The sequence below is a fragment of the Zingiber officinale genome, chromosome 1B (assembly GCF_018446385.1).
Source record: "Zingiber officinale cultivar Zhangliang chromosome 1B, Zo_v1.1, whole genome shotgun sequence".
In the NCBI taxonomy this organism is placed as follows: Eukaryota; Viridiplantae; Streptophyta; class Magnoliopsida; order Zingiberales; family Zingiberaceae; genus Zingiber; species Zingiber officinale.
This window is the reverse complement of record NC_055986.1, coordinates 148,304,498-148,332,212: the sequence shown is the minus strand read 5'-3', so window position 1 is coordinate 148,332,212 and position 27,715 is coordinate 148,304,498. Positions and strand designations below refer to the sequence as shown.

At 35.0% G+C, this 27,715-nt stretch overlaps 1 protein-coding gene across 1 annotated transcript; it reads left to right on the top strand.

Annotated features, from left to right (window-relative positions):
• Positions 1 to 3,393: 3,393 nt before the first annotated feature.
• Positions 3,394 to 25,056, top strand: LOC121984638 (plant UBX domain-containing protein 8-like). Its single transcript, XM_042537693.1, has 11 exons — positions 3,394 to 3,637; positions 6,211 to 6,272; positions 6,382 to 6,916; positions 7,005 to 7,079; positions 7,155 to 7,252; positions 14,634 to 14,883; positions 14,970 to 15,137; positions 15,209 to 15,373; positions 20,994 to 21,137; positions 21,223 to 21,279; positions 24,798 to 25,056. Exons 1-11 carry the CDS (start codon positions 3,554 to 3,556, stop codon positions 24,903 to 24,905), a joined length of 1,746 nt encoding a protein of 581 aa, XP_042393627.1. The 5' UTR covers positions 3,394 to 3,553; the 3' UTR covers positions 24,906 to 25,056.
• The last annotated feature ends 2,659 nt before the right edge of the window (positions 25,057 to 27,715 follow it).

Genomic DNA, 27,715 nt, shown 5'->3' with positions numbered 1-27,715 from the left:
GACGTCTGATCCTGATCCGTCCAGTCTTTCACCTGGTGTCCGCGACCCCCAGGATTTTCACCTAGCGCCCTCGACCCTAGAATTTCACCCAATGTTTTCGACCCGCCAAGACTTTGCCTAATCTCTCGGATTATGACTTCTTTGTCTAACCTCAACTAGGACTTTCCTTTACCTAAAATTACTTAGAATTTTTCTGTATACTCAGTTCAACTTGTTAGAATAACAACATAGCTTAACTTTAAATTTTGTCAATATTAAAACATAAGTTTGATTAGATATTGCTTCCAACACCAGTATAATTGATATAAATAAATAAATAAATGAGAATAATATTCGGTATAATATATAAATGAGAAAATCTTAAAAAGAATCAATGAATGTCAAATGAGTTGCTATGCTGAAACCTCGATTAATCTTCTTCGAAGAACACCAAGTCTTCGACCATCTAGTCTTCATAGTTTTAGTGGCATTGAAGTTTCGGATCACCTTTAAGAGTCTAGTGTTCTCACTAGTATTTTTATTCTATTGAAATCTCATGGGAATGTGTGTTTTGTGATGAAACTGTTGCGTATAAAACAAGAATAGGTAAGGTAAAAACGTGGCTAAACTTTACTTAATACATCCAAATCAAAAAATTATTTTTTTAGAATTGTGACTCAGATACTTAGAAATGAGGTAAGCTGACAACAAAAGGGGTAAAATAAGAATGAGATATGTCTTTTGGAAAAGATGAAACCTAAGTACACCTTTTGAGCATTCTGAAATTTTAGAAGTGCCATTTGAAAAATTACTTAATTCTGATCTATACAATTTGTCTTAATCAATTTTTTTTTAATTGACATTAGATATTCAATTTACACTAATTAATCTTAAGGATGATTAATCTGCTCAACAGAGATGTTCCATCGATCACTAGGATAAATAAAAAAGCGCTCACTGTGGGTGACCCATCAACTCGATGTTTTTAAGTCAACCGTCTATTAAGAGAAATTCATCTATTAATTCACTAAGTTGAGACTTGATACTTAAATACCTAAAAAAACTAAGAAGACATATTTGTTGGTGTAGGAAACACCAAAATTGAACTATATTTTGATGTTATCGAAGGTTCAAAGTCAAATCATGTTGTGATTTAATGTGTTGACTAAGTGTACAAGCTAAAAGACTTGATGAGTATATAGTATAAGATATCAGGCTAAAGTCCAGTTAGGTTAGGAGAATCAGATAACTGACAGGAATCCTAGATAGGACAAAGAGGACTAAATATCTAGTAGAAAGTTCAGTTAGGTCGGTAGGATTAGACCACTGATTGAAGTCCAAATGAGTATCTAATAGGAAGTCCTGGTGGGTCATTAGATCATAGTCAAGGAGATAAGTCTGCAAATGGTAAGTGAAGATAAGAAATTAGAGAGAGGGTTTCAGTGAGGATGAGTACAAGTGGGATTGTAGACATTGGTCCAACTTAGATTCAACTTGAAAATCTAAGTTGAGACCAAGATTAGATTCTGGTCTTAGTTAGACATGGTTTAATTCGTAGATATAATACATTTTAATTTCATGCATATGTGGTTTTAACACGATCTTATAGGGACATTAGTTTTAAGTTAACAAATGCAAGAAAAGTCATTGGAGACACCTCAGATTATTAGAGGTACTTCGGATGACTGGAGGCATGGAGGTACCTCAAATTATTGGTGGGGCCTCAGATGACTATGTTAGAACCAAAAAAATTTAGATATATTTACAATAGTATGATATTGTCCACTTTGCACTTAAGTCCTTATGATTTTATTTTTTGACTTTACCAAAAAAATCTTATACTAATAAAGATATTTTCATCATTTTAAACTCATGATCTTTTTCATGTCTTTTTAATGTGAGACTTTGATTATATTCCCAACACCCCTCCCCTCAAACAAAGAACCACTATTACTCTCATAATCTGAGTCTCTTTGTAAGATCCGATCATTCTTGACTTCTTTCGGGCATCTCCGCAAGCATTCGGTTATTGTTGACCTACTTCGGGCCTCCTCGCAAGCATCCGATCATTTTGACCTACTCCGAACATTCCCATAAGTATCTGATCACTCTTGGACTGCTCCGGGCCTCTCCTCAACTTTGTTCATGGTTATCCCGCATGACATCTGATTTGAATCATGACTCTAATACAATTTGTTGTGTCTAAAAGAATTTAAATATCTCTAAAATAGTATGATATTGTCGATTTTGGACTTAAGCCCTCATGATTTTATTTTTTTTACTTTACCCAAAAGACATTATGTCAATGGAGATATCTTCATCCTTGTAAATTCATGATTTTTTTTCTGTCTTTCTAATATAAAATTTTGATTGTATTCCCAACAAACTAGAGGCACAGAGGCACCTTGGATGACTGGAGGTGCCTCAAGTGAAGGAGAGTGCTCCGAAGAGGAAGCAGTGGAGGCACCTCGGATGATTAGAGGTGGCCCAGAGTTGATAAACGTGAAGGATGAGCTTCGATGCATTGGAGGCACCTCAAATCTATATGAGGCACCCTAAAGAGGATAACTGCCAAAGTTTCAGATCCAACCAGCATGTATGGAGGTGCCTCGGATGAACCGAGGTGCCCCAAATGCCTTACAAAAGAAGTCTTCGACCATAATTCTCATCATCAATTCTATTACAAGCTTCAACTCGATTCTGCTTCATCGTCCCCTTACAACTACTATGTTGCGACCCTACTACATCGAATTTATACTCGAGCAAGTTTCTACAGCAACAATCATAACGACATCGAGCTCATAGTATTGGTAAACATTTAGTTTGTAATTATTAGTATACTTACATAAGAAAAGTATAAGTTGTTATATGCACTTGACTTTTGGTTAGTCTTTTAATTTTAAAATTGAAAAACAAGAATTTTAAAAATTATACATAATTCATCTCCCTCCCACGCAAAAGCGATCGTATTATCATTTTAAAATCGAAAAACAGGAGTTTTTAAAATTATACATAATTCATCTCCCTCTCACGGAAAAAGGACCCTATTATCATACCATTATTTCATTTTTTTTGGGACGTCTTAATCAAATTTTATTCTATCGAAGAAGAGTCCTATTATTATTATGTGATCTAGAAGCGACGGGAAGCCTCCGGCTATTTTTTTTTTTTAAATTTGTATTCTCTCATTTTTAAACCGATTACTCCTATTTCGTATATCTTAAGTAATATTTTACCGGCAACGTTGCCAGAACATGCATTCGTTGGTCATTTAAATTCCAGTCCACGTGGAGCCCAGTCGCGAATGTGCTGTTTGGTGTTACGCCGACCTGTCTCCGCCTCGTCGTGCTACGCCACTCAGATCACACGAATCATGCAGTAGATCCAACGATGGCGGGCTCCTCTCCCCCTCCCTCAAGCAACCAAGCCCTTTTAACACTCTCCGCCGCCTCTTGATCTTCCGCTCCAAGACCTTCTAATGCCGTCTGTTCGCCGGCCACCGCTTTGATTGCTTCCTCGCTCTTCATTTTGGATCGCCTCTACCTCATTCTCAACACTGATCAGTGCGGGCGAGATGGCGAGGCCCTCACGCGAAGCGATCGACACCTTCATCAGCATAACTGGCGCCTCCGAGCTCATCGCGCTGCAGAAGCTCGAGGTACGATCCCTTCTCGTGTCGCCTCGACGAGGTTTTCATCGATTTCCCTTCTTGCTCTGTTAATTCGGTGTTAGGCTTGTCGTTCCCCTTCTGCAGTTTGCGAACTTGATTCCTGTTTCCCGTGGGATAATAGTTAACTTACGTTAAGTTTCTACCCATTGGATGGGCGTGTGGAATATGTGTCTCTTTTGTGAGTTCTAGCTAAGCCAGGATTGTGTGAATGTCGTTTCTTCCTGACGGGAGTGATAGATTTTGTTGCACTTTGTTCGTTGCTAGGAAGATGTTGGATTCTCCTATCTAGTTCAAAATCAAGGTTTTAATGTTGATTTTAGCTTGGTGGATTTGCAATTCTCATTTAATATTCTTACTATGTTAACTTTTTTTTTTCCCACAGCTTAATCTTTCCGCTTCTGAATTCTGATCTTTTTTTTTTACTTTCTTTCTGGAATGATGCGAGTATTATTTGGCACTTTTTTAGAAACTTCTGAGCTGTTGACATGAACTTCCATGGAGTCATCTAGTTAGCAACGAGGTCAAGCTTAATGAAAAAACTGGAAAAAAAAAACACATCTCTGCTCGTTTGTATTAGTATAAGTATTTTGTGTATATGGTTGACAATGATTTACTAATTCTATTATTGAACATAGTTGGCTTTCTCTAGCAAGTTTTTGTTTTCAGTTTCCTGTTAGTCAGGTTAAAGCTTTATTGAATTATCGCCTTGCTCCTAAACAGGCTCTAAGATGAAATGCAATATTGTAAAAGATTATATGACTTTAGAATTTATGGTTATAGCCTATTGGATGACTTGGTAGAGAGAAAAGTTGGTCCTGTTAATCCTTGACTTCACAACAAGGGCCTACACCAGGATTTTCTCACCGTTTGTGATTCCCCTTGATGTACCTTCCTGCTGAAAATTGTTTCTAAATCTCACAGCTCCAGTTCTAGTAGTTATTGTTGTCTAGAGTTTCTTATTTTTTGATTTTCTCTTAATTCTGTATTGCCATTTCATCAAATTGCCAATCCATTTTATGCTATCAGTTAAATTTCATACTTGATTGGAATTTAAGATTACAATTGGCCTTCTTTCTTATTAAATCTAGGTTTACTTCTTCACTTCTCAATATCATCCTAAAGCATGCTCGTAGTTTCTCATTGATTTCACCAGGGAATGATTCCCACTCTTACTATTCATCCTTTATGCTTGCCAATGTCTGCCAAAGGCAGGATCAGCCACTTGACGATTGAGACAAATCTACTATCTCACTAGGCCTCAACTCAGAAATTTTCACCAATAGATTTTACCCCCTCTTTCTCCAAATATTGGTTTTGAAGATGATAATGGTATAAATGATAAAGGTACTAACATCCTTAGGACGTTGAATGAATTTATCTCAATTCTAGGTGACTTTAGCGTGGGCAAGTAGTGAGCAAACAGTACTGTGATGTCTTTTTTTGCTGTTGGATTTTACCCTTTAGCACTAGATATCACTCTAATTCAAGAATGAGAAAGCCACTAGGAGAATATCGTTATTTTTGAAAAATGACTTAGATTAAGAAACTAGCGTCATTTCAAAGTTTAACTAAAGAGTTTTCTTTTTTATTTGCATGTGCAGAAAAACTAATTTTCAGGAAATGATTTTCATGCTTGTTGTTAACAATATTATTGACTTAGTGCCAACTATTTAAAATTTTGTTATGTGCTATTCAATATTGGAAAATTTTGCTTGCCTACCAACACACAAAACATCTTGTAACCACTTAACCCTCGACAATCTTTGACACAATGTACAGAACCCTCGATTGGTTCTGTGAGTCTTCTATAAGAAAAAAAAAAAGTGGAGTCCAGACTTTGTGAGTCTTTTTTGCACCTCACCAAACCTCTTTGAGACATCTAGAACCCTTGGTCGACTCCATGACTGACTTTGCAAGGCTTCCACAAGCAAAAAAGAAGTAGAGTCTTGACTCTGTGGGTCCTCAATGAACCTTGATGTGACATCTGGAAGCCTCTGCTGACTTTGCGAGTCTTTCGCAAGAGTCCTCCACGCGGCGGCGTGATTTCTGCAAGTCTTCCTCCTTGACATCCAAAAAAAACAGATCATGTCCTATTTCTCATTCCTCCCTCTCCTCTTTTTCTGGTGTCTGACACACCTTCAGCACTCACACTTGGCATTCCTTGCATGTCTCAAACTGGTTGGGGACTAAAACGCTACTTCAGCTTGAGATTTCAAACTTTTCATAGTACCGCATGGTAAAAAAGATATGTAGCTTAGTTTGTGTGCTTATCCAAATTTTTGTGAAAATGCATTTCAATCTTAGCTCTAGGAATAGCTATATTCTGTTTATTACAACTAAAAGTGTTCAATTCATTAAAGGAACTATCAGATTGTAGTATGTATATTTGTAAATATGTCTGCTGTTATATGCTTAATTGTATGATTGTGAGAGCCTGATTTCATGATATTTACTGAGGTTTTGAGCTTTTGTCTTCCTTATCCCAACCTATTAGATGAGATTATCTTTCTTCAATCAGTAATTGAACTTTCTGCTATTAATATCTATTCAATGACATTCAGGAACATGATGGGGATCTGAACAGTGCTATTAACGCTCATTTTGGTGAAATAGACAGGGTTAAGTATGTATTAATATGTTTTGCTAGTTTCTCAATGCATAGTATTTGTGACTTCAGAAATGATCGTTTTTATCATGAAATTGTTTGTTGCTGACCACTCTCTAATATACAGCATGAATCAAGGAGTTGCTCGTCATGAGGATTTTGTGAACATAGATGATCCTCTTGAGAATCAGCCTCCAAGGCCCTCTCTTCCATTATTTCCTTCTTCGCGAGATATGAACCCATACTCTATTCTTGATTCAACCTTTGGCCTTTTTTCAAACCTTTTTGATGGAAGAGATGCTTCTGGTTTCCCTACACATGGCCCTCGGGTTTCACACCCAAGGGAAGTGAGGGAAGTGCCCATTGAATTCAAGGATGACAATAGAGAAGTTGGCACTTCTGGTATTGGACCTAGGATTGAAGATGTAACTGGAAATGAAACTGCAGACTGTCAGGAGATTCGTGGCACTGTTATTATCAATGATGAAGATGAGGACATGGATCATGTTGATCATAGTACTAATACCTTCAGGGGTACCACTTTTGATAATCATATTGGATCAACCATTTCTCCAGTGGTTGATATTGACTATAACAATGATATAGAAGAAGAAATGATCAGAGCTGCTATTGAAGCCTCCAAGCGAGAAGCTGAGCAACATGTATATGAATAGTTTGTTAATTTGTTAAACTTTAGCTGAAATTTTATCATATTTCTTATTGGTTATTTTTTCTACCATGGTGTTATAGGACTTGGAAAGTCACCAAAAATCACCTGCACAAGATGATACTGATCTTGCACGAGCAGTCTCACTGTCCTTGGAGGTGTCTATTTTGCTTTCTTACTGTAGTTCAGAGTCATTATCTTATCTATTCTATGTTGTTTTTGCTAAAATACAGGCAGCAGAGGAAGAAAGAGCATTGCGCGGACAGTTTGGGGAGGATCCATCTTTTATGGAAGTAGAAGAGGCTAGATCTGCTGCTGCATTTGATACAAGGTGTATATCTCTCACTTTTTTTCTCTCTCAGTGGTTGCTCTCATTTTTTGTAGTTATTTTCTAATTCACAATAAAAAAATAAACATCTTGATAAAATGTGAATCAATGGTTTCTTGTTTCTAATCCACAAAAGATTTTATCCATAATTTCTTTAAGTCAGGGCCTCATGTTATTTGGCTGATCTTATTTTAGCTTTTTGAGATTAACCAGAAATGAACTGATGTACTAGAGGGATGTAATTAACGATTCATTTGATATGGGGAAAGCATGTTCACTTGTAACTTCTAAAAGAAAGATTCTTGAATTTAATGGGAAAGGATATCCATTACATTTTCACTTTCTTCTGTATAGTAGACAGGCAGAGAATGATAAATAACTAGATTTGTTTTAGTTCTTGAAATACTCCAAGCACTTAATAAGATTTAGGATATATGGGGTGATACCTGCATTTACCTAAATATGCTGAAGTATGTCATCCTTTTTCTTTGGGGAGAAGTTTCTTGGTTGCTTTGCCTGCATTGCCTTCTTTAGAGGCTTAAGTCAATATTTCACAAATGCAACTCATTTTTAGAAACTTAAGGATGGAAGCCAAAGTGTTGACATTTCAGATGAATCTACATCTTGGTTTTATTAGTAACAACAAAGATGTAGCTGAAGAAACAAGCAGTTGAAGATTGGCTTGCCACAATATATTCTTGTTCCTTAATGACAGCAAAATGGAGGAACTTAAACAATAGGCCAAATTATTTTGTCCTTGTCGGTTTCACTTTAATGTTATTTTTTTTATTGATGTGATTTTACTTGTACATCATAATTTCAGTGACACGGATGGAGGAAACAATTCACAAAGATTTACCATTTCTAAAAATCTTATTTGCCAAATATTTTTGTTGTTCCTGTGCCATTAAGAATTTTGGTTCATGTTTTAATGAATTACTTGTTATGTTGATATGCCAACATAGGCATGATGGTGGTGTGGTAATGCAAAGAATGGTGTCTTGAGATTGAACAGAAGTTGCTAGATTGTTTTCTATTTTCAGCATCTCTTTTCATGTAATACCCATATTAACATGTTTGGCATCTCATCACTGCTAAGGCTTGAAAATTTTACTTGGCTGGATGTTGAATTTCTATATATGTTGATTGATCAGTTTATAATTGAAAAATGATCATCTTGAGCTCGTTCTTTAGGATTGGTTCATGTATTGGTTAGCGGATAAAGATTGTATGAACAGGTGAAATAGATGTTGAGCACATATATTTTTTCATTTGATTGGCATACATGAAAACAATGTTTCCTTAATTTTTTACCCATTTTAATTGAATTGTTCAGATATTCTTGTATCAACATGGCTTTTAAAATTTGAATTCACAACTGTCTTATATCGGAGTTGTCATGATCTGACTTCCATCCGTATATACGGGATATCCTTCCTGCTTGGATAATTATCTGTCACTCTATCAAAATCAGGTAACACCCCCAAGGGTGCATTAGGCTGTACAAATATGAATACTTAATAATTTATTAAATGATATCGAAAAATGATAATACTATGTCCTAACTCAAATAATGACTTTGCTAGATTCACGATGAGTGGCAAATGAAAAAATGCACTTAAGTACCAAAATACCAAAAACACATATGAGTAGCAATCCCTGCAATAAAATAAAAGAAAATAATCTATGGACTCTAATAGAAACCATTCCAATACTCTTGCTGATAGAAACCATTTTCAATATTCTCGCTGAGCATCTTTGACCAAAAGCATCCTATAATAAATCACCTAAATCTGTGAATTTGGAAGTCAAAAGGAAAAAGGGCGATTGAGCACATAGTGTAAAATGGTGAAAGAAAAGAAGTGCCCCAAACCAAATCAATAGAAAGCAACAACATAATTTATAGTTTCTGTTTTCATATTTTTAGCATCATTTAATCATTCTTCTGATCTTGTTATTTTTCTTTCATTCGCTTTTTAATTAATTGCTTCAATTCTCTTTGTTTCCCCTTTTCAATGTTATGCAAATTGTAATCTTACCTTAAACGAGAATCAACACAATTTATTAAGTGGGTGAACAACGCGTAGCCCACACACTAAAAGATGTGTCATATATAGAAAGATAAAGATCCATAATCCACATGATACATGAACATTACAGCATATATATATATATAAGAGGATATATGAGAGTAAACAACCTACAATCCACTTGCATTGAAATGCATCATGTATGTGCACCTATACATACATATATTGGGTGAATAATCCACAATTCACTTCCCTCACACTAATAATAAGATGAACAATCCACAATCCACTTAGTGAGTAAAGCATCTCACACAATATGACTGAATCCTAAACAAGTATTTGAAATCTCGTGCCATATCAGACGAAATGGGTGAAACATTTCGTTTCGCCCATCGATCGGCACACCCGACAGGAGGTGTGTGGATGTAGCGTGTGACCTCTTGGACTGCGGTGGAAGGGTCACCAAGTCGATCGCGGTGGAGGGGTAGCACGGTCCCGTCGGCTACGACGAAGGGGTAGCGTAGCCCTGTCGGTAGCGACGGAGGGGCCATCGGCTGCGCGACCTCACAGTGCAGGGCGTCACGAGAAGCGGGGGTTGGATATTTTTTAATTAGAACTTATGTTAATAAACTTAATCAACTTCTAGTTATGATAGGTATAATCTAAATAGGTTTAATTAAACCCTAATAAAATTATCTCACTAACTATATATTTTATTTATTTTAATTTAAAAAATATATAATAAAATTTTTATTTATTTATTTATCATATGAGAGTATTACAATTCCATATATTTTTTATTTTTATTTTTTAAATATTTTATTTTTAATAATATATAATATTTAAAAAATATTGAAACCATACCGGCATGACACAAACCGTATCGTTCCGATCATTCTGACACAGTTTGAGATTTTAAACCATACTGGAAACACACGAAAATACTTAAGGGTTCTTTCTTGGTGCGAAGCTAATGCTATACAACAACAACAACAACAACAACAAAGCCTTTTCCCACTAGGTGCGGTCGGCTGTATGAATCCTTTTACGCCATTGAGCCCTATCTCCTATTATATCATCATTTATATTTAAATAAATTTTATCTTGTTTTATTGTTGCTAACCAAGTTTTTTTTTGGTCGTCCTCTTCCTCGTTTGATATGCATGTTTATCATAGTACATCGCTTAACTGGAGCATTTATTGGTCGTCTAAGTTCATGTCCGTACCATCTTAAACGTGTCTCTCGGAGTTTGTCCTCAATAGATACAACTCTGACTTTCTCTCTAATGCTTTCATTCCTTATTTTGTCCATCTTCGTATATCCACACATCCACCTTAACATCCTCATCTCTGCAACTCTCATCTTATGCTCATGTGCTCGAGTCATAGCCCAACATTCAGCTCCATATAACATAGCAGGTCTAACAGTAGAACTTACTTTAAGTTTAAGAGGTATTTTACGATCACATAAAGCACCTGACGCTCCCCTCCATTTCACCTATCTTGCTTGTATTCTATGTAAGACATCTCTCTCAATTCCTCCATTATTTTGTAAAAATAATCCTAAATATTTAAATCTCTCGGTTCCGGGCAACTCGTCCTCTCCTATCTTAACAATTATTTCATTACTTCTAATATTGCTAAACTTAAATTCCATATATTCTGTCTTTAATCTACTAAGCTTAAAACCTTTCCCTTCTAATGTTTCCCTCCAAGATTCTAGCTTAGCATTTACTCCTTCACGTGTCTCATCTATCAAAATAATATCATCTGCAAACAACATGCACCACGGTACTGTCTTGAATGTGCGCAGTGAGTTCGTCCATAATTAGTGTAAAAAGATAATGACTTAAAGTTGATCCTTGATGTAACCCTATTTTTATTGGAAATGTTTCAGTTACTCCGTCTGAAGTCTTTACTCTAGTCGTTACATCCTCATACATATCCTTAATTAGTTAAATATCCTCTCTTCTAAAATTCTCCATATAATTTCTCTTGGGACTCTATCATAAGCTTTTTCTAAGTCAATGAATGCCATGTGTAGATCTTGTTTTTGCTCCCGATGTTTTTCAATTAATTGTCTAAGAAGATGTATAGCTTTTATTGTCGACCTTCCATGCATGAACCTAAATTGATTTTCTATCACTGTGGTCTCCTTCCTTAATCTTTTTTCTATTACTTTTTCCCAAAGTTTCGTAGTATGACTCATTAGTTTAATACCCGTATAGTTTGCATAATTTTGTATGTCTCTCTTGTTCTTATATAAGGGAACTAGAGTACTTATCCTCCATTGATCAGACAGTCTTTTCGTTTTCAATATCATGTTAAATAAATTTGTAAGTCATTCAATACCTTGTTTCCCTAAGCACTTCCATACCTCTATCGGAATATCATCTGGTCCAACGACTTTTCCATTGTGCATCTCATTTAAAGTTTGTTTTACTTCTGAAGTTTGAATTCTACGATAAAAATTTAAATTTCTATGCTCATTTGATCTAATTAAATTACCTAAGTTAAGTTGGTCACCTAAACCTTCATTAAAAAGTTGATGAAAATACTTCTTCCACCGCTCTTTTATTTCTCCATCATTTACTAATACCCTATTACATTCATCTTTAATACATTTTATTTGGCTAAGAACTCTTGTTTTCCTTTCTCTCACTTTAGCTATTCTATAAATGTCTCTTTCCCCTTCTTTTGTATCCAATTTTTGATATAAGCGTTCAAAAGTTTCATTTTTGGCTTCACTCACTACTTTCTTAGCTTCTTTCTTGGCTATTGTATATTTTTTTAAGTTTTCCTCGTTCTTACAAATATATAATTCCTTATAAGCTATTCGTTTTTCCTTCACTTTCTCTTGTACTTTCTCATTCCACCACCAAGATTCTTTACTTAGTGGTGCATGTCCCTTTGACTCACCGAGTACACTCTTAGCTATTATTTTCAACTTTGATACCATCTTATCCCATGTTGTATTAGAGTCATCGTATATTTCACCTAATGCTTGTACTTCTACCTTCTCCTTAAATATATTTTGTTTCCCATCCTTTAACTTCCAATACTTAATTCTAGGAATTGTATATATTTTCTTTCTATTGATACTATGTTTGAGGCGTATATCCAACACTACTGTTGGGTAGTTAAGCTTTCTCCAGGGATGACTTTGCAATCTTTACAAATCTTTCTATCCTTCTTCCTAACCATAAGAAAGTCAATTTGCGATTTATTATTTCCACTTTTGAATGTGACTAAGTGTTCTTCTCTTTTCTTAAAAAAACGTATTAGCTAATATAAGGTCATATGCTATCGCAAAATCTAATATAGTTTTCCCTTCCTCATTCCTCGTTCCAAACCCATAACTCCCATGTACTCTCTCATATTTCTCATTTTTCATTCCGACATGGCCATTTAGATCACCTCCTATTAAAATCATTTCATTTGGTGTAATATTTCATCTGAGTCCTCCCAAAACCTTGATTTGGTAGCTTCATCTATTCCTACTTGTGGTGCATAAACGCTAATTATGTTCATAGTTTATTTCGCCATTATTATCTTAAGGGTTATAATTCTATCCCCTTTTCTAACTACTCCTACAACTTCATCTTTTAACAAACTATCTACAATGATACCCACTCCATTTCTTGCTTTACTCTTTCCAGTGTATCATAACTTAAACTTAATTCACTACATGTTCGCGCAACTCTAGCGCGCAAAATCAATGTTTTTCAATTATGAAAATTTATTAAATTCTCATTCTAGCATAAGAAATCTTGTACCTCTTAGAAATTATAGAACCTTAGCTCTATGGTACAAGGGTTGCATTCATTTCCATGTTAATTTAGTTGAGAAATTACATAATTTCTTACCAGCGCAAAGTCAAAATTGTCTTGCATTATTAATTTGTATGTGACTAGATCAACATAATTAATTATGTTATTTGATCACCTATATTTCTCTAAAGAAACTAAGCTTCCCTATGTTACCTTTAAATTTCAAATTGTTTATTGGAAATTTAATCAATAAATTTTAATAAAGCAACAACAATTAGATAGATAGTCAGAATGTAAAAAAGGACAACCAAACATAAAAGACGCTATCAAGCAATAGAAGAATGGATTTACACTAATTTCTACCTAGTAAAAGTATACGTTAAATCTCAAAGAATTTATCCACTACAATTTGTTTATTTATTTTTCATTTCATACTGAAGCAACTTGTCAATAATTTTCATTTTTTGAAAATTTTATTATAGCTAATTAATATCATTAATATTTTATATTTAATGCACAAGATGATACAATGAAACAAATAGGAAAATCTTCACTTGAGCAAAGGGTTCAAATTACTCCGGTTGAAGGACTCTCGGTTGAGGTTGCGTTCGCAAAATGCGAGGGCAGTGATGTCACGGGGTTGCTGTGACAACAACGTTGGCGTACAATTGTAATGGCGGTGGCGAAACGGTTACAATGCGATCGGTGTTAGTGGCATGAGGAGGGAAGGAGTTAGGACGAGAGAAGGTGAGAGAGGGAAAGGGCGGCGATGAATGGTTTCGCCATTTTTGGAGAATAAGGTTGCGGGTTTTTAATGCAGTTTTGCAAAAAAAAAAAAGCCCAAAGAGTTTTAGAAATTACAATTACCCTTTTGAAATTTTTTAAATAATATAACATTGGAACATGATCAACATCTCACGTGTGCCAAGATGGGACACAATTTTGAAGAGTAGTAGATCTCTTTTGTAGTTGAATTTCCCTGAGGACCTTCTTCAATCTTTTAAATGTTGTAGCTTCGATAGATTTTATGACACTAAGATTACTATTTCAGTTTAAATTGACTAAAGTTGATTAAACTGAATGTATATAAAAAAGACAACCTGGTGCACGAAGCTCCCGCGAATGCGGGGTCCCGGGAAAAGATTTATTGTACACAATCTTATCTTGCTTTGCAGGAGGTTGTTTCCGAGATTCGAACTAGTGACACGACATCAATTTTATCATTGCACCAAGACTTTCCTTCATTAAATTGCATGTATATAGTCATTGATAATTTGAAATGTGATAATTGTTGAAATGGTATCTTAGACCAATAGTCATTCCTTGCTAAGAGAAGTTGCATTTTCTAGATTTCTCTTAATGTTTCATTAGCCAGGCAATCTGTTTTGGGTTCGTGAACATATATATTATTTTAGTGCATACATTTTGACAGCCAGGCCAACAAAATATTCACCAAACCAAGCTTCTTGATAGATTAGCTATGGATTTTCTTCCTTTTTCTTTTTGTGAGAAACATTTGATATATCATATGAATTGGTTAAATAATGGACTCTCCTTACTATATATATTTTTTGGTTGTTGGAGGCATGGGTTTGGTTCAGCAGAAAGTGGAACTTCAGTTCAAGTGAATACAGAAGGAAAAAGTCCACTAGTCTTGGATGAAACTGAGGACATGGAGGAGCAACCTTTATTGAGACACCGTTCCAGGCAACTTGCTCCTGTAATTGCAGAACCTACAGGCTCTGGACAGCCAAGCTATAGTGCTTCAGATCCTCCAAGGCTTGATATTGATCAAGACCCCCAGCTTAATGGCCATTCTTTTGAGAGAGATCAGGCATTAATTATGAAAGATTCTGTTTGTTCTTCGTATTATCCTTGATTTGCATAAATCTAAAATTCTGTTTTCATTTTTCAATTTAGTGGGGTGGAATTTCTTCTCAAGAGCATGATGAAGCTGTCATGCTTGAGGCTGCAATGTTTGGTGGTATTCCTGATGAAAGAGGGTTTCAGTTTGAATACCCAGCTCGCCAAATACCTCGTCCTCCTTCCCCTACACTTATGGCACAACGCTTGTTAAGGGAGCAACAGGTTGGATATGTCCTTTATTTATTCACTCATCGTTGATGTGGCCAAATAAAGTAATGTTTTTATGATCACAGGATGATGAGTATCTTGCATCACTTCAAGCAGATAGAGAAAAAGAATTGAAGGCTCAGCAGGATGCTGAGCTCCGTAGTTTAGAAGAGGCCAATGCCAAGGAGGCCGCCCTTCAAAAGAAGAGATATGAAGAAGCAGAAACTTATAGGAAGCATCTCGAAGAAGAGGTAAGACATGCTTATATATGTCTCCATTGATAGATAAAATTACTATAGAATATATCTTGATTAACTATCATAGTGCAGAAATTCATTTTTAACCTGAATTACGTACATTTATCAAACTCAAATTTGCATTCAGTATGCTGAACGTTTTTTTGCTACCTTTGCATAGATTGGATGATACTGATATTAACCCGAGAGCAACTTAGAATAAATCTTCTTGGTACCTTCTTTTTTTTTAGTTATGTACCTTAGGATTTTCTTTTGGTTCTATAGATTTTTTTGCATTCCAATTAGACATTTGCTTAATCATTATTGACTTTGTTGCTCATTTTAGTGCATCAAGAATTTAAAATTGCCTTTATATATCAAAATGGAGGTAGTGAATATATAATGAATGGAATAGATGCATGGTTTTAAATTTGATATCGTGCTGGGTGAAATGGCCGGAATTTGCCATTTCGCTAGTAGCTTGACACTCGCCGTGGGATCACGAAGGCGCTGCAATCCTGCAGCGACCTCGGCAGGATCGTGAGGGTGCCATGACCTTGCGACCTTCACGGGGTCGCTAAGCTTAGCGATCCTGGATTTTTTTTTTCTTTTTTTTTTTAAAATTAATTTATTATTTTTCTTTTTTTGTATTTCTAATTTTTTTAATATTTAGATTAAATCTTTTAATTTTAATTAATATATTTTATATTTAAAAAAAATATCAAAACCATATCTATATGAAACAATACAATACTGAAGCCTTGTCATAAATCGAAATTCCAAAATGGGTCGATATTTTAAACCGTGAATAGATGTATTAACTAGGAGTGAGTATTCGATTAAAACCGAATCGAATCGAATTAACTGATACCGAATAAATCATTTTTTTTGAGTTAATTGAACCGACCAAAGACCGAATTAACTAAGATTTTAGAATCGCCACCAAAAAAGATAGAAAAAGCAAGAAACAACTCACTTGATATGGATCGAGGGCTGTGGTCCTGATCGAAGAATAACTTAATCTAAAGACGAGGAGGAATAGGAAGCGAAGGGATAGGAAGCGAAGGGATAACCTAGGGATTGTGAGGAGGAATCAGAGTTGATGATGGAATCGAACTCATCTCCATGATGCTCATGCCGGAGCCATGGTAGTTGTAGAGTTCAACCTGAACCTTGAGGAGGACGGGCTCCGGGGGGTGGCGGGGCAGGTGGTGAAGTTGAAGATCCATTCGGTGGTGACGGAGGGGATATCAGTGGGATCAAACGACGATGCAGGAGATGGTGGAAAGGTAGGGTTAGGGGCTGAGGGGTGCGACGACGAGTGGTTGTTCGCCGCCCAGGGTGAGGTAGGGCGGAGGGGTTGTTGGAGGAGGAGAACGTGGGGAGAGGAGGCAGCCATCGATATGAGAAGTGCAAAGGAGAAAGAGAAGCAAATGGGAGAGAAAGAGAAGATGCGTGAGAGAAAAAAGAAGCCACATGAGGAGAGAGAATCATAATTTCTATTACATAATTTATTCGGTTCTGTTGAAAAAATCAGGTTATTCGGTTTAACTGAATTTCGATCCTAAAAATGGAAACCGAACCGATAAAACAGATATAATATATATATATATATTTAAAAAAATAAATTTCCGAATTAACCGAACTGAATTTTTAAATTCAGTTGGTTCGATCGATTAATTCTGTTTAATTGACCTTTTGCTCACCTATTGACTCATCTACACTTGTTTATACTTTCTTGGGTACAATTCAACTAAAGACCAGTAGCTATATCAATATGATCTTTATTTATGACTGACATGATTTAAAATCTTGATCGTATTAAAGTTTCGATTTATGACTGGAATGATATGATTTCGGTACCGTATCATATCATGATGATATTCTTCAGTATTTTTTAAATATAAAATATATCAATTAAAAATAAAAATTTAACCAAAAATATTTAAAACTATAAAAAATAAAACAATTTTTTTAAAAAAGAAAAAAATATGCGCCATCATATGGTAAATAAATAAAAAAATTATTATATTTTGAAATTAAAATAAATAATGGTTTTATTAAGTTTGTTTAGATTATCCCTATTCGCCTCGGGATCGCTGCATCTTCGCGACCTTGCAATGCTAGTGTCGGGAGGCAAGCGACAGTGTTGCTAGAGGCGCGAGGCAGAAAGGGCTCCTAGAGCCCGAGGCGCACGCCTCTTGAACATGAGGTTGATTACTAAACTACTGACACGCTCATATAATATGTCAAATATGATAACTATTAATATTCTATACACACAAATATCAAGCCACTAGCTATAAGAGACATAATATGAATCAACACCATGATAAAATTAATATAAGAGACATAATATGAATCAACACCATGATAAAATTAATAAAAGTTTCAAACTTTCATGTTTCAACTTTTTAATCTAAACTAACGAAGTTCATCAAAATAAGCATAATAAGTCAAATTAATCATCAAGCTTAAGATCATCCTCATTGTATTCTTCTTCTTTATCTTCATCTTCTTTAAATTTAATTTCTTCTTCATCATCTCTAAGTCTCAGAGATGAGTTTCTCATAGAGGAAGATGTATTCCCTTCTCGACTTGTTTAGTCCTTGCATGTGAACTAGAGGTCATGGATGCAATATTTTTTCCTCTAGTACAATATTCAGGCTCTTCAGCTCCAGTATCCCTAGCAACGATATCTCATGTCAAGTCATCACCTTCAAAAATCAACTCATTTCCTTTATTATCTCTTTCTCCATCCATTCTAACCATCAATCATGCATTCCTGTCATCAATATCTGTCGAATAGATGGGGGGTCAATCTTATCACGTGCATCATACCAAAGTTTTAAGGCATGATTGTATTTCACAAATACTAAATCATTTAAGCGCTGCTGAGCTAACCTATTTCTTTTTTTTTACTGTGAATCTACAAAATGTCAAAAATCACAATAAGTATAATAAAATAGCCAAGAATATTTTCTACTTATAAAAATAACATACTAATAGTATTATACATTTATATTTATTACATACCTTCTCAAATATACTCTAATTGTGCTCACAACCGGAAGTACTATAAGTGAGGTTAAGCACTTGAATAGCCAACTTTTGCAATTCTGGAGTATTTGCTCCGTAGCATTCCCACCATTCTGCTGGAGATAATGCTCTTCTATATCTAATTGCCACATTCCTCCCAAATAACCCTTCTGCCTTTTGATATATAGAGAACTGGGTAGTGATTTTATCTTTCTCAGCAGTGTTTAACATATATAAGAAAAAGTATATTGATAAGAAAGAATTAAATATATTCTTACCAGCAAACACATTGTTACTTGCATTATCTGTAACAGCTTGAACAACATTTGCTTCTCCTACACGGTCTACAAATTGATCAAGCAACTGAAATATTTTCTCTCCCGTCTTTGCATAATCAGAAGCATCAACCGATTCGATGAAAACTGAACCTTTAGGAGAATTCACTAAAAAATTAATCAATGTCCTCTGCCGTTTGTTTGCCCACCCATCTGCTATCAAACTACAACTATACTTGGCCTATTCTGTTTGACACGACTTAATATAATCATTTGTCACACTATCAACAACCTTTTTTATAAAAGGAACCCGCACCTCATGATAACTAGGTTCTTTTAGACCTACACCATATTGGCCAACCAAGTCCAACATCTTTTTGAATCTTGAATAGTTAACGACATTAAAGAAATTGATGCATCATACATCCACTTAGTTATGACCATACAAGCTTTTTCCCTCAATTCTTTCTTGTATGCCTCATTTATCGTAGTTTGCTTCTTTTTATCCTTTCTACTTTCAACATTTTTTTTTTTTTGCACATTAGGAGCAAAATACGTATTCATTGGATCTATTTGTCTGGGTCTTTTTTTGTATATTCACTTATCTAGAGCTTGTACTTATAGGTGACATAACTTTAGCTTTAATATTATCCATATCAATATAATCTCCAAGAGGGTCTACATCCTCAAAGTCCAATGTCGCAAGCTTAGAAAGATTACTTTTCTCTATCTTTTTCTCCATGAAATGTTTAATTTCTTCACGTACATGAGGCGGACATCTTTTGCAAGTCGTAATATTTCGAAACCCCCTAACAAGATGTTTTGCACGATAGATATCTCCTTTTATAATTTTTTTTGACAAAAGTTACAAATCAAATTATTTTTATTACCTGGATTTAACTTTTTGGAAATAATTTCATGCTGGATCTTTTGATATATATATTGGAGTATCACTACTACCTTTCATGATAATTGAACAAGAAAATAGTCTAAAAAATAAAAAATGAAATAAAATCAACACTGTACCAGCAATAGAAAAACATTGTACCAGCAATAGAAAAAAAGGACAAAACAAAAAGGAAAACATGACAAAAAAAGCAAAATCGGACAGCAGCAAGAACACGAACCAGCAAACACGACCAAAAAAAACAAAACTGGGCAGCAGCAAGAACACGAACCATCAAACAGGACAAAAAAAACAAAACCAGGCAGCAGCAAGAACACGAACCAGCAAAAATGAAAAAACAGGACACAAAAAACCGGAGAGCAACAAGAACACGAACCAGCAAAAATGAAAAAACAGGACACAAAAAACCAGAGAGCAACAAGAACACGCCAGCAACTCAGCAAGAAGAAAAGAGAAGAGGAAGAAGAAGAAGAAGAAGAAGAAGAAGAAAAGAAGAAAAACTAAAAACGAAGAAATGAAGAAGAATAGAAGAAGCTAACAGAAGAAGTGAAGAAGAAGATGACAGAAGAAAAAGAAGAAGAGAAGAAGAAATGAAGAACACAAAAACAAAAAAAAATGGAAAAAACATATACTTGGGTATGACGACGCAACTAAGGCAACGACGGTGGCGGACTCCGGGTAGGCTTGGTTTCTTTCTTCTTCTTGCGTTATTTTCTTCTTCCCTTCTATCTTTTTCTTCTCCGTGCCCTAATTCCAAATCAAATGAAATGTTTTTTTTGGTAAAAAATCCGGAAAATGTTCACGAATCGTGCCTCAGGTGAGGTGCAAAGGTGTCCTAGGCGCGCCCAGGCACGCGCCTGGCGAACAACGCCCGCCTTGCGTTGGAAAAGACGTTTTTCCTAGCGCCTTGTGTGCCTCATGCTTCGGGCGTGCCTTTAACAACACAAGCAGGCGGTGGGTGGAATGACAAATTTCGTCTATTTCATCTATTTCGTCTGGCACGGTATGCAATTTATAAACTATGGTTCTAGGACACATTCGAGAAATAGAGATTTGATAGAATATTATGATAGTAACACAAAATATTAAGTGGTTTGATAAACAAATTATGTTTATGTATTTGTCAAACATATTCTGCAAATTAAAGCTATTGTTGTTGATAGCTCAATTGTTTCTGGTGATCTTTTGTTTTCTGATTTGTTTTGGTCATTACTTTGGCCTTGAAAATTTATTGTAAGTTTCAAATTCAATCTCCTGTTTTAATGGACTAAAGTAACCGTCTGCAGATCAATGAGTAGTTTGTTGAGTCTTATATGAAGAGTTGAATGTTCCAGTTATTTTGATCACAAATACATATTGGGTATTGTACCAATGTCATTTTATTTTGGTTATGGTAACACTTTTATTACCTCAGGAACTTGAGAGGAAGCTTGCTGCAAAGGCATCATCTTTGCCACAAGAGCCTCCTTCTGATGATGTGAATGCTGTGACATTGCTTGTGCGTATGCCTGATGGCAGTCGACGAGGGCGTCGTTTTTTGAAATCTGACAAGCTTCAGGTAGATATCTCTGATTCAATCTTTTGCAAAAGATGGTGAAATCTCTGTGGGTTACATATTTAATACCTCCTCTTTAAAATTGCAGTTTCTTTATGATTACATTGATATTGGGAAGGTGGTTAAGCCTGGCTCCTACAGATTGGTAATACTTATTTTTGATGCTTTGACTTTTAATGTTACTGATATTACTTATAGCTGCATTGAATTTTGAGTTACTATATTCAGAAATTTTGATCATCATTTTACAGTCTGAGTTTTCTGCTGCTTTAAATAGTTAATTCTGAAAGTCTATTTAGAAATATTTGATCATCATTTTACAGCCTGAGTTTTTCAGCTGAAGCATTGCAGACGACGACAACAATAACAACCAAGCCTTTTCCCACTAGGTGGGGTCGGCTGCATGAATCCTTTTACGCCATTGAGCTCTATCTCCTATTATATCATCATCTATATTTAAATAAATTTTATCTTGTTTTATTGTTGCTAACCAAGTCTTTTTTGGTCTTCCTCGTTTGATATGCATGTTTATCATAGTTTTACATCGCCTAACTGGAGTATTTATTGGTCGTCTAAGTACATGTCCGTACAATCTTAAACGTGTCTCTCGAAGTTTTTCCTCAATAGATGCAACTCTGACTTTCTCTCTAATGTTCTCATTTCTTATTTTGTCCATCTTTGTATGTCCACACATCCACCTTTACATCCTCATCTCTGCAACTCTCATCTTCTGCTCATGTGCTCGAGTCATAGTCCAACATTCAGCTCCATATAACATAGCAGGTCTAACTGCGGTTTTATAGAACTTACCTTTAAGTTTAAGAGGTACTTTACGTTCACATAAAACACTCGACGCTCCCCTCCATTTCACTCATGCTGCTTGTATTCTATGTAAGACATCTCTCTCAATCCCTCCATCATTTTGTAAAAATGATCCTAAATATTTAAATCTCTCGGTTCCGGGCAACTCGTCCTCTCCTATCTTAACAATTGTTTCATTACTTCTAATATTGCTAAACTTAAATTCCATATATTCTGTCTTTAAAACTTTTCCCTTCTAGTGTTTCCCTCCAAGATTCTAGCTTAGCATTTACTCCTTCACGTGTCTCATCTACCAAAATAATATCATCTGCAAACAACATGCACCACGGTACTGTCTTGAATGTGCGCAGTGAGTTCGTCCATAATTAGTGTAAAAAGATAAGGACTTAGAGTTGATCCTTGATGTAACCCTATTTTTATTGGAAATGTTTCAGTTACTCCGTCTGAAGTCTTTACTCTAGTCGTTACATCCTCATACATATCCTTAATTAGTTCAATATATGTTACGCTAACACCTCTCTTCTAAAATTCTCCATATAATTTCTCTTGGGACTCTATCATAAGCTTTTTCTAAGTCAATGAATGCCATGTGTAGATCTTGTTTTTGCTCCTGAAGAAGATGTATAGCTTTTATTGTCGACCTTCCATGCATGAACCTAAATTGATTTTCTATCACTGTGGTCTCCTTCCTTAATCTTTTTTCTATTACTTTTTCCCAAAGTTTCGTAGTATGACTCATTAGTTTAATACCCGTATAGTTTGCATAATTTTGTATGTCTCTCTTGTTCTTATATAAGGGAACTAGAGTACTTATCCTCCATTGATCAGACAGTCTTTTCGTTTTCAATATCATGTTAAATAAATTTGTAAGCCATTCAATACCTTGTTTCCCTAAGCACTTCCATACCTCTATCGGAATATCATCTGGTCCAACGGCTTTTCCATTGTGCATCTCATTTAAAGTTTGTTTAATTCTGAAGTTTGAATTCTACGATAAAAATTTAAATTTCTATGCTCATTTGACCTAATTAAATTACCTAAGTTAAGTTGGTCACCTAAACCTTCATTAAAAAATTGATGAAAATACCTCTTCCACCGTTCTTTTATTTCTCCATCGTTTACTAATACCCTATTACATTCATCTTTAATACATTTTATTTGGCTAAGATCTCTTGTTTTTCTTTCTCTCACTTTAGATATTCTATAAGGCTACGTTTGGTAGCCTGTAATCTACCTTGTAATGTAATCCAGATTACATTACAAAGTCGATTATTTTGTTTGGTTTGATTTAAAATTTGTAATGTAATGTAATCTGGATTACAAAAGGTAGTGAAGATTTGTAATCTGGATTACAAAGCAAATGCTATGTAATCCGATTACATTACGAGGTCATTGTTTCACCAAAGTTTAAATGTTGAATATACCCCTAGTATGTTGTCGATCGCCGCCTGCCACCGGTCGCCGACCTTCGTCGTCGGCCGCCGCTGGTCGCCGGCGCCGGCCGCCGATCGCCGGCGCCGATCGCCGGCCGCCGGTCGTCGGCGGTCACCAGCCACCGATCGCCGGCCGCCGGTCAACTATAACTGGCTTGGTAGTTGACATAGGTGAACTGTCCGTCGTATTCCTCTTGTTCAATGCTGTTTCATTTTGTATTTTCGACCCATGCTAAATTATTGAAATTTCTATTTGAACCTTGCAGTGTCATAATATCTAGCTGAAAAAAACAGGCCTTTAGTTTCCTAGTGCGCCAGATTTGAAATCAAGTTGGAATCCAGTGAATACTGGTGACACTAGCAATCAACATTAAGTGCAATGTATTATGTTCTGGATTTCATTTTTAGTAGAATACTTGAACAATGACTGATTACATAAAAATTGATATTAAGATTTTAAGGGGGTAAACTATTCGTCTCGTGGGTAAACCATAGAAGTGACTACTGATGACGTTTGAATTTTGTGTTGATCGATGTCTATTCTGTCTTAGCATGAATAAATTATTTTATGCTTGGCAGTCGGCAATAAGCTGATCTCGTGATTTACCTCCCTTCACATAACTTAGGGACAGACTCTGAGGGGCACTTGAGGTGAGCGTAATTATTTTTTGCTATAATGAATAAATTATTTTACCACGTGCAATATTGAAGTTGATTTTTCAGGACATTTTAATACTGGGATTTATATTTTTTGTTAAGGGCTAAGCATACGGAAAATGTATAAAATAATGGTGCATAGCTCATAAGGAATTGTTATAGAGAGTTGTGAAGGTTTAGTCATTATGTAGATTAACGGACTTTTGATGCCTGAGAAAGTTTAAAATTTGTTGTCAACTCAAAGTAAATAATCAGGCATGCAATTGAGTTGGTATGGTTTCAGTATTCATAACCGGGTCACAAAAGGGGATCATCTAACTCCTAGCAAATTTGTAAGTCCAAGATGATCATTCAAATGTGCGGGCTTACATATTCTTGCATATTACTGATAGTTACACGAATTGTTATTCTGCTATGTGTATTCATGGTGGTGTTTCTGCAGTTCTCTTTGCTTTGTTTTCTTGAACTTTTCAATGTTATCTTGCATATGCCCCGCCATCCTATGGGTCATTTTGAACTTTGCAATGCCATTTTGCATATGCCCATCATTTTATGGGCTCACAAGTATCTGTTTGTATGTGTTTTAAGTTAAAAATCATTGGCATATTGGAAGGGAACTTTCCCGTTTATCTCTACCATGTTATGCTATTATTATACACTTGTATTATTGTATTGATACGTGGATCTTTCATTTATTTGCTTAATGCCAGTTTGAAAGTTGTTGACTCAATTTACTCCTATAAATTGACAGGTAAGACCATACCCTCGTCGCGCCTTCACTGACGGAGACGGTGGACTTTCTTTAAGTGAGCTGGGTCTGACCAGTAAGCAAGAAGCATTATTCCTAGAGTTGATCTAAAAACTGTTCTTGATAACATGTTGGGAATAACTTCAACAACCAGCACTTGAATATCGCGTTTGATAGCTACAAAGAAACATCTTGTTAAAATTGTAGCTTGCTCCTTGTTAATACTTCAGCTGTCTTTCCCAATCGTCCCTTGTTTATGTTTGCTCGATTCGCCGCACTCGTGCGAATGCTACTCCAGAATTATTACTTTGCTTTGTTTGCTTTTAAATTGAAATCGAATTCCTTCTATATAAAACACAAAAAATACTGGACCAGGTTTGCTACCCGTAGTGTGATTAAGAGGAGAGGAAATTAATAAGAAACTAATATGTTTTTCTTTGGATATTGTAGGATAATTTCTTGTGCAGTATGGCCAAGTTCCATGCAAACAGATGGTCATTATGCATTATTTTGTTAGGTAGTAATATTTTAGTGCAATTTATTTTCCATATGAATCAGATGATTACTGGGATATACAATAGCAATTGCTAACCTAGCCATTTTAGTTAAAATTGGTAAATCGGTTATTTTTTTTAGAATAAAAGTATAAGATAATTTTAGAGATAGAATATAATACAGGGGTTATGATTGAAATTTGATCAGCTTAGATGTATGTAATAAATTTTTTTTGCTATATAGTATTTTTTTGGTACTCATAGTAAAATTAAGACCATAGGAAAGAATAACTTTGAAGAGTTGAAGAGGTCATATTTAAAATTTAGGCATTTGAATTTATAACTTTGAATCTTAATTGAATTCAAAACCAGGTGTAAAGTAACTTAAAAGGTTTTAGATAATACAATAACGCTCATCTTTACAATTTGATAAAGTTAAATCCATGTAGTGATTTTAATGAAAATAATATATGAATCTAAATTGATCGAAAATAAAATTGACAAAGTTAAATCCATATAGTAATTTTAATTAAAAAAATAGATGAATCTAAATTGATCAAAATTTAAAGATAAAGATACAATATAACTCAAAGTGTTTTAAGGAGCATTGGAAAATTTTGGTATACATTTAACTTAAAAACTCAAAAATAAATAGAAATAGCTAAGAGGATATAAAATTATGACTTGTTTTAAGAATTTCTATAAGTTTAAACTCATTTAACAATTTCATCCGAGACTATTGGCTCATGATGTAGTAATAAAATTGTAAATCTGATATTTGACACTAACTGTTGATAGACTCTATGGTGTCAAGATGCCTCTTTTGAAGGAATGCGCAACTAAAACACGTCAAGTGCCTAAGACAATCTCATAGAACAAGAGTCAAGGAAAGAGAAACTCACCAGACAACTAGAAATGATGTGTGAGTTTTTAAGACAGCCATTAGGTCGATTTAGATGAGATTAAAAATTTTTTATAAGGTGAGATGAGGGGTTGTGCGCTTTCGAGCGGACTTTTGTATTTGAAATTATTGAATTTGAGCTAAATTCGAATAATCAACTTCGAACCCATAATATTTTATTTTGTTGTTTACGAGTCACTCGTGAATCGAACTTGAACTGAATTCTAATTATTTTTACATAATTTTAATTTAAATATATTCAAATTAAAGTCAAATAGTTCAAATCAAATTCGAATTTAAATCACTAAACAAAAATCTAAAGTCACGATTTAAAATTTTAACTAAATCTAAACTGAATGCACCCTTACAAATCCTTTGATGGTGCTGAAATTGGAAGGTTAATTGACTCATGAAGGAGATTTTATCGCAGTGATAATAATGCCTAGGAATAAGTTGCAACAGACGAGTCAAATCTTTTTAGGCAGGTGCAATATTTAAAACACATAATATTTTTTTAAAAAAATATTGTTACATGATGAGTGTGCGGAGCATCCGGATTTCTAAGTGTGTCACACACGGAGACGCGTACGGGGCGTTGGATAGGGTAACAGACCTTCCTAGACTACAATGGTAATAAATAGTAAATGAGTGCAAATTGTGTGCGTCTCAATGTAGATGATTCTCATATAGCTTCGTCGTTCAACTGTTCAAGACTAATAGCAGTTTGGCTCAGATATATATAGGAATGCTGACTGAACTGGGGCTCCCATACGACAAGAAGTGGGGCTCTGACTCAGTTACATCTACTACTTTGCCATGAACAGGAAGGAAACTAACAAAACTGATGGAATTGAGGCGAAATACAAACTATCAAAACTATTGTTAGAGGTTGCTCCGGACTTGAATTTATAGGCGCCAGAGAAAAAGGTCAGACTTGTGCCTAACAAGATCTCTGAAAGTAAGAATACCGCTTGAAGTTAAAAAAGGACTGAAAGGGATCGCTGAGGATTAAATCAACCAGAATCCTGCATGCACAAGACCATAAGCACAAGTTTTTGTGCTATTAGCAAGTCCGGCAGTAAGTCGTCGAGATGATATTGTGAATCCATTGTGAGAAGTTACGACAAATAGCACAAAAACGCATGACTGTGTCATTTTTTTTCGAGATAATTCAGATATTCAACAACCGATTAATCCAAAAAATGATCGATTTGACTCTATAAAAATTTTCCAATGGCCATCTAAAAAAAAATCAAGATGTACTCGTGGAAACCCATTGATACAAGAACCTAACATTAAATTTCAAAAAGTCATAACTTTTAACTAAAAATTCAAAATTAAACTGTCAATGACCACACGTGTATGATCCAGATATCTACTTTATTACGGAGACCCCATAATTGCCAAGTTTTGGATCTAAAAAGTAATATTTAAACCCTTATCCGAACCTCTGAAGATTTTATTATTATTTTTAATAATTTATGATATTTAGGATAATTTTAATATTTTTGAATCCTAATTTTGTT

Bases quoted from the DNA above. Each gene is read 5' to 3' on its own strand.
- LOC121984638 (XM_042537693.1), top strand. From the start codon at position 3,554: ATGGCGAGGCCCTCACGCGAAGCGATCGACACCTTCATCAGCATAACT. The intron at 14,884-14,969 runs GCATTAATTATG...TTTTCAATTTAG, and splicing joins ATTCTTTTGAGAGAGATCAG to TGGGGTGGAATTTCTTCTCA. The intron at 21,280-24,797 runs GTAATACTTATT...ATAAATTGACAG, and splicing joins AGCCTGGCTCCTACAGATTG to GTAAGACCATACCCTCGTCG.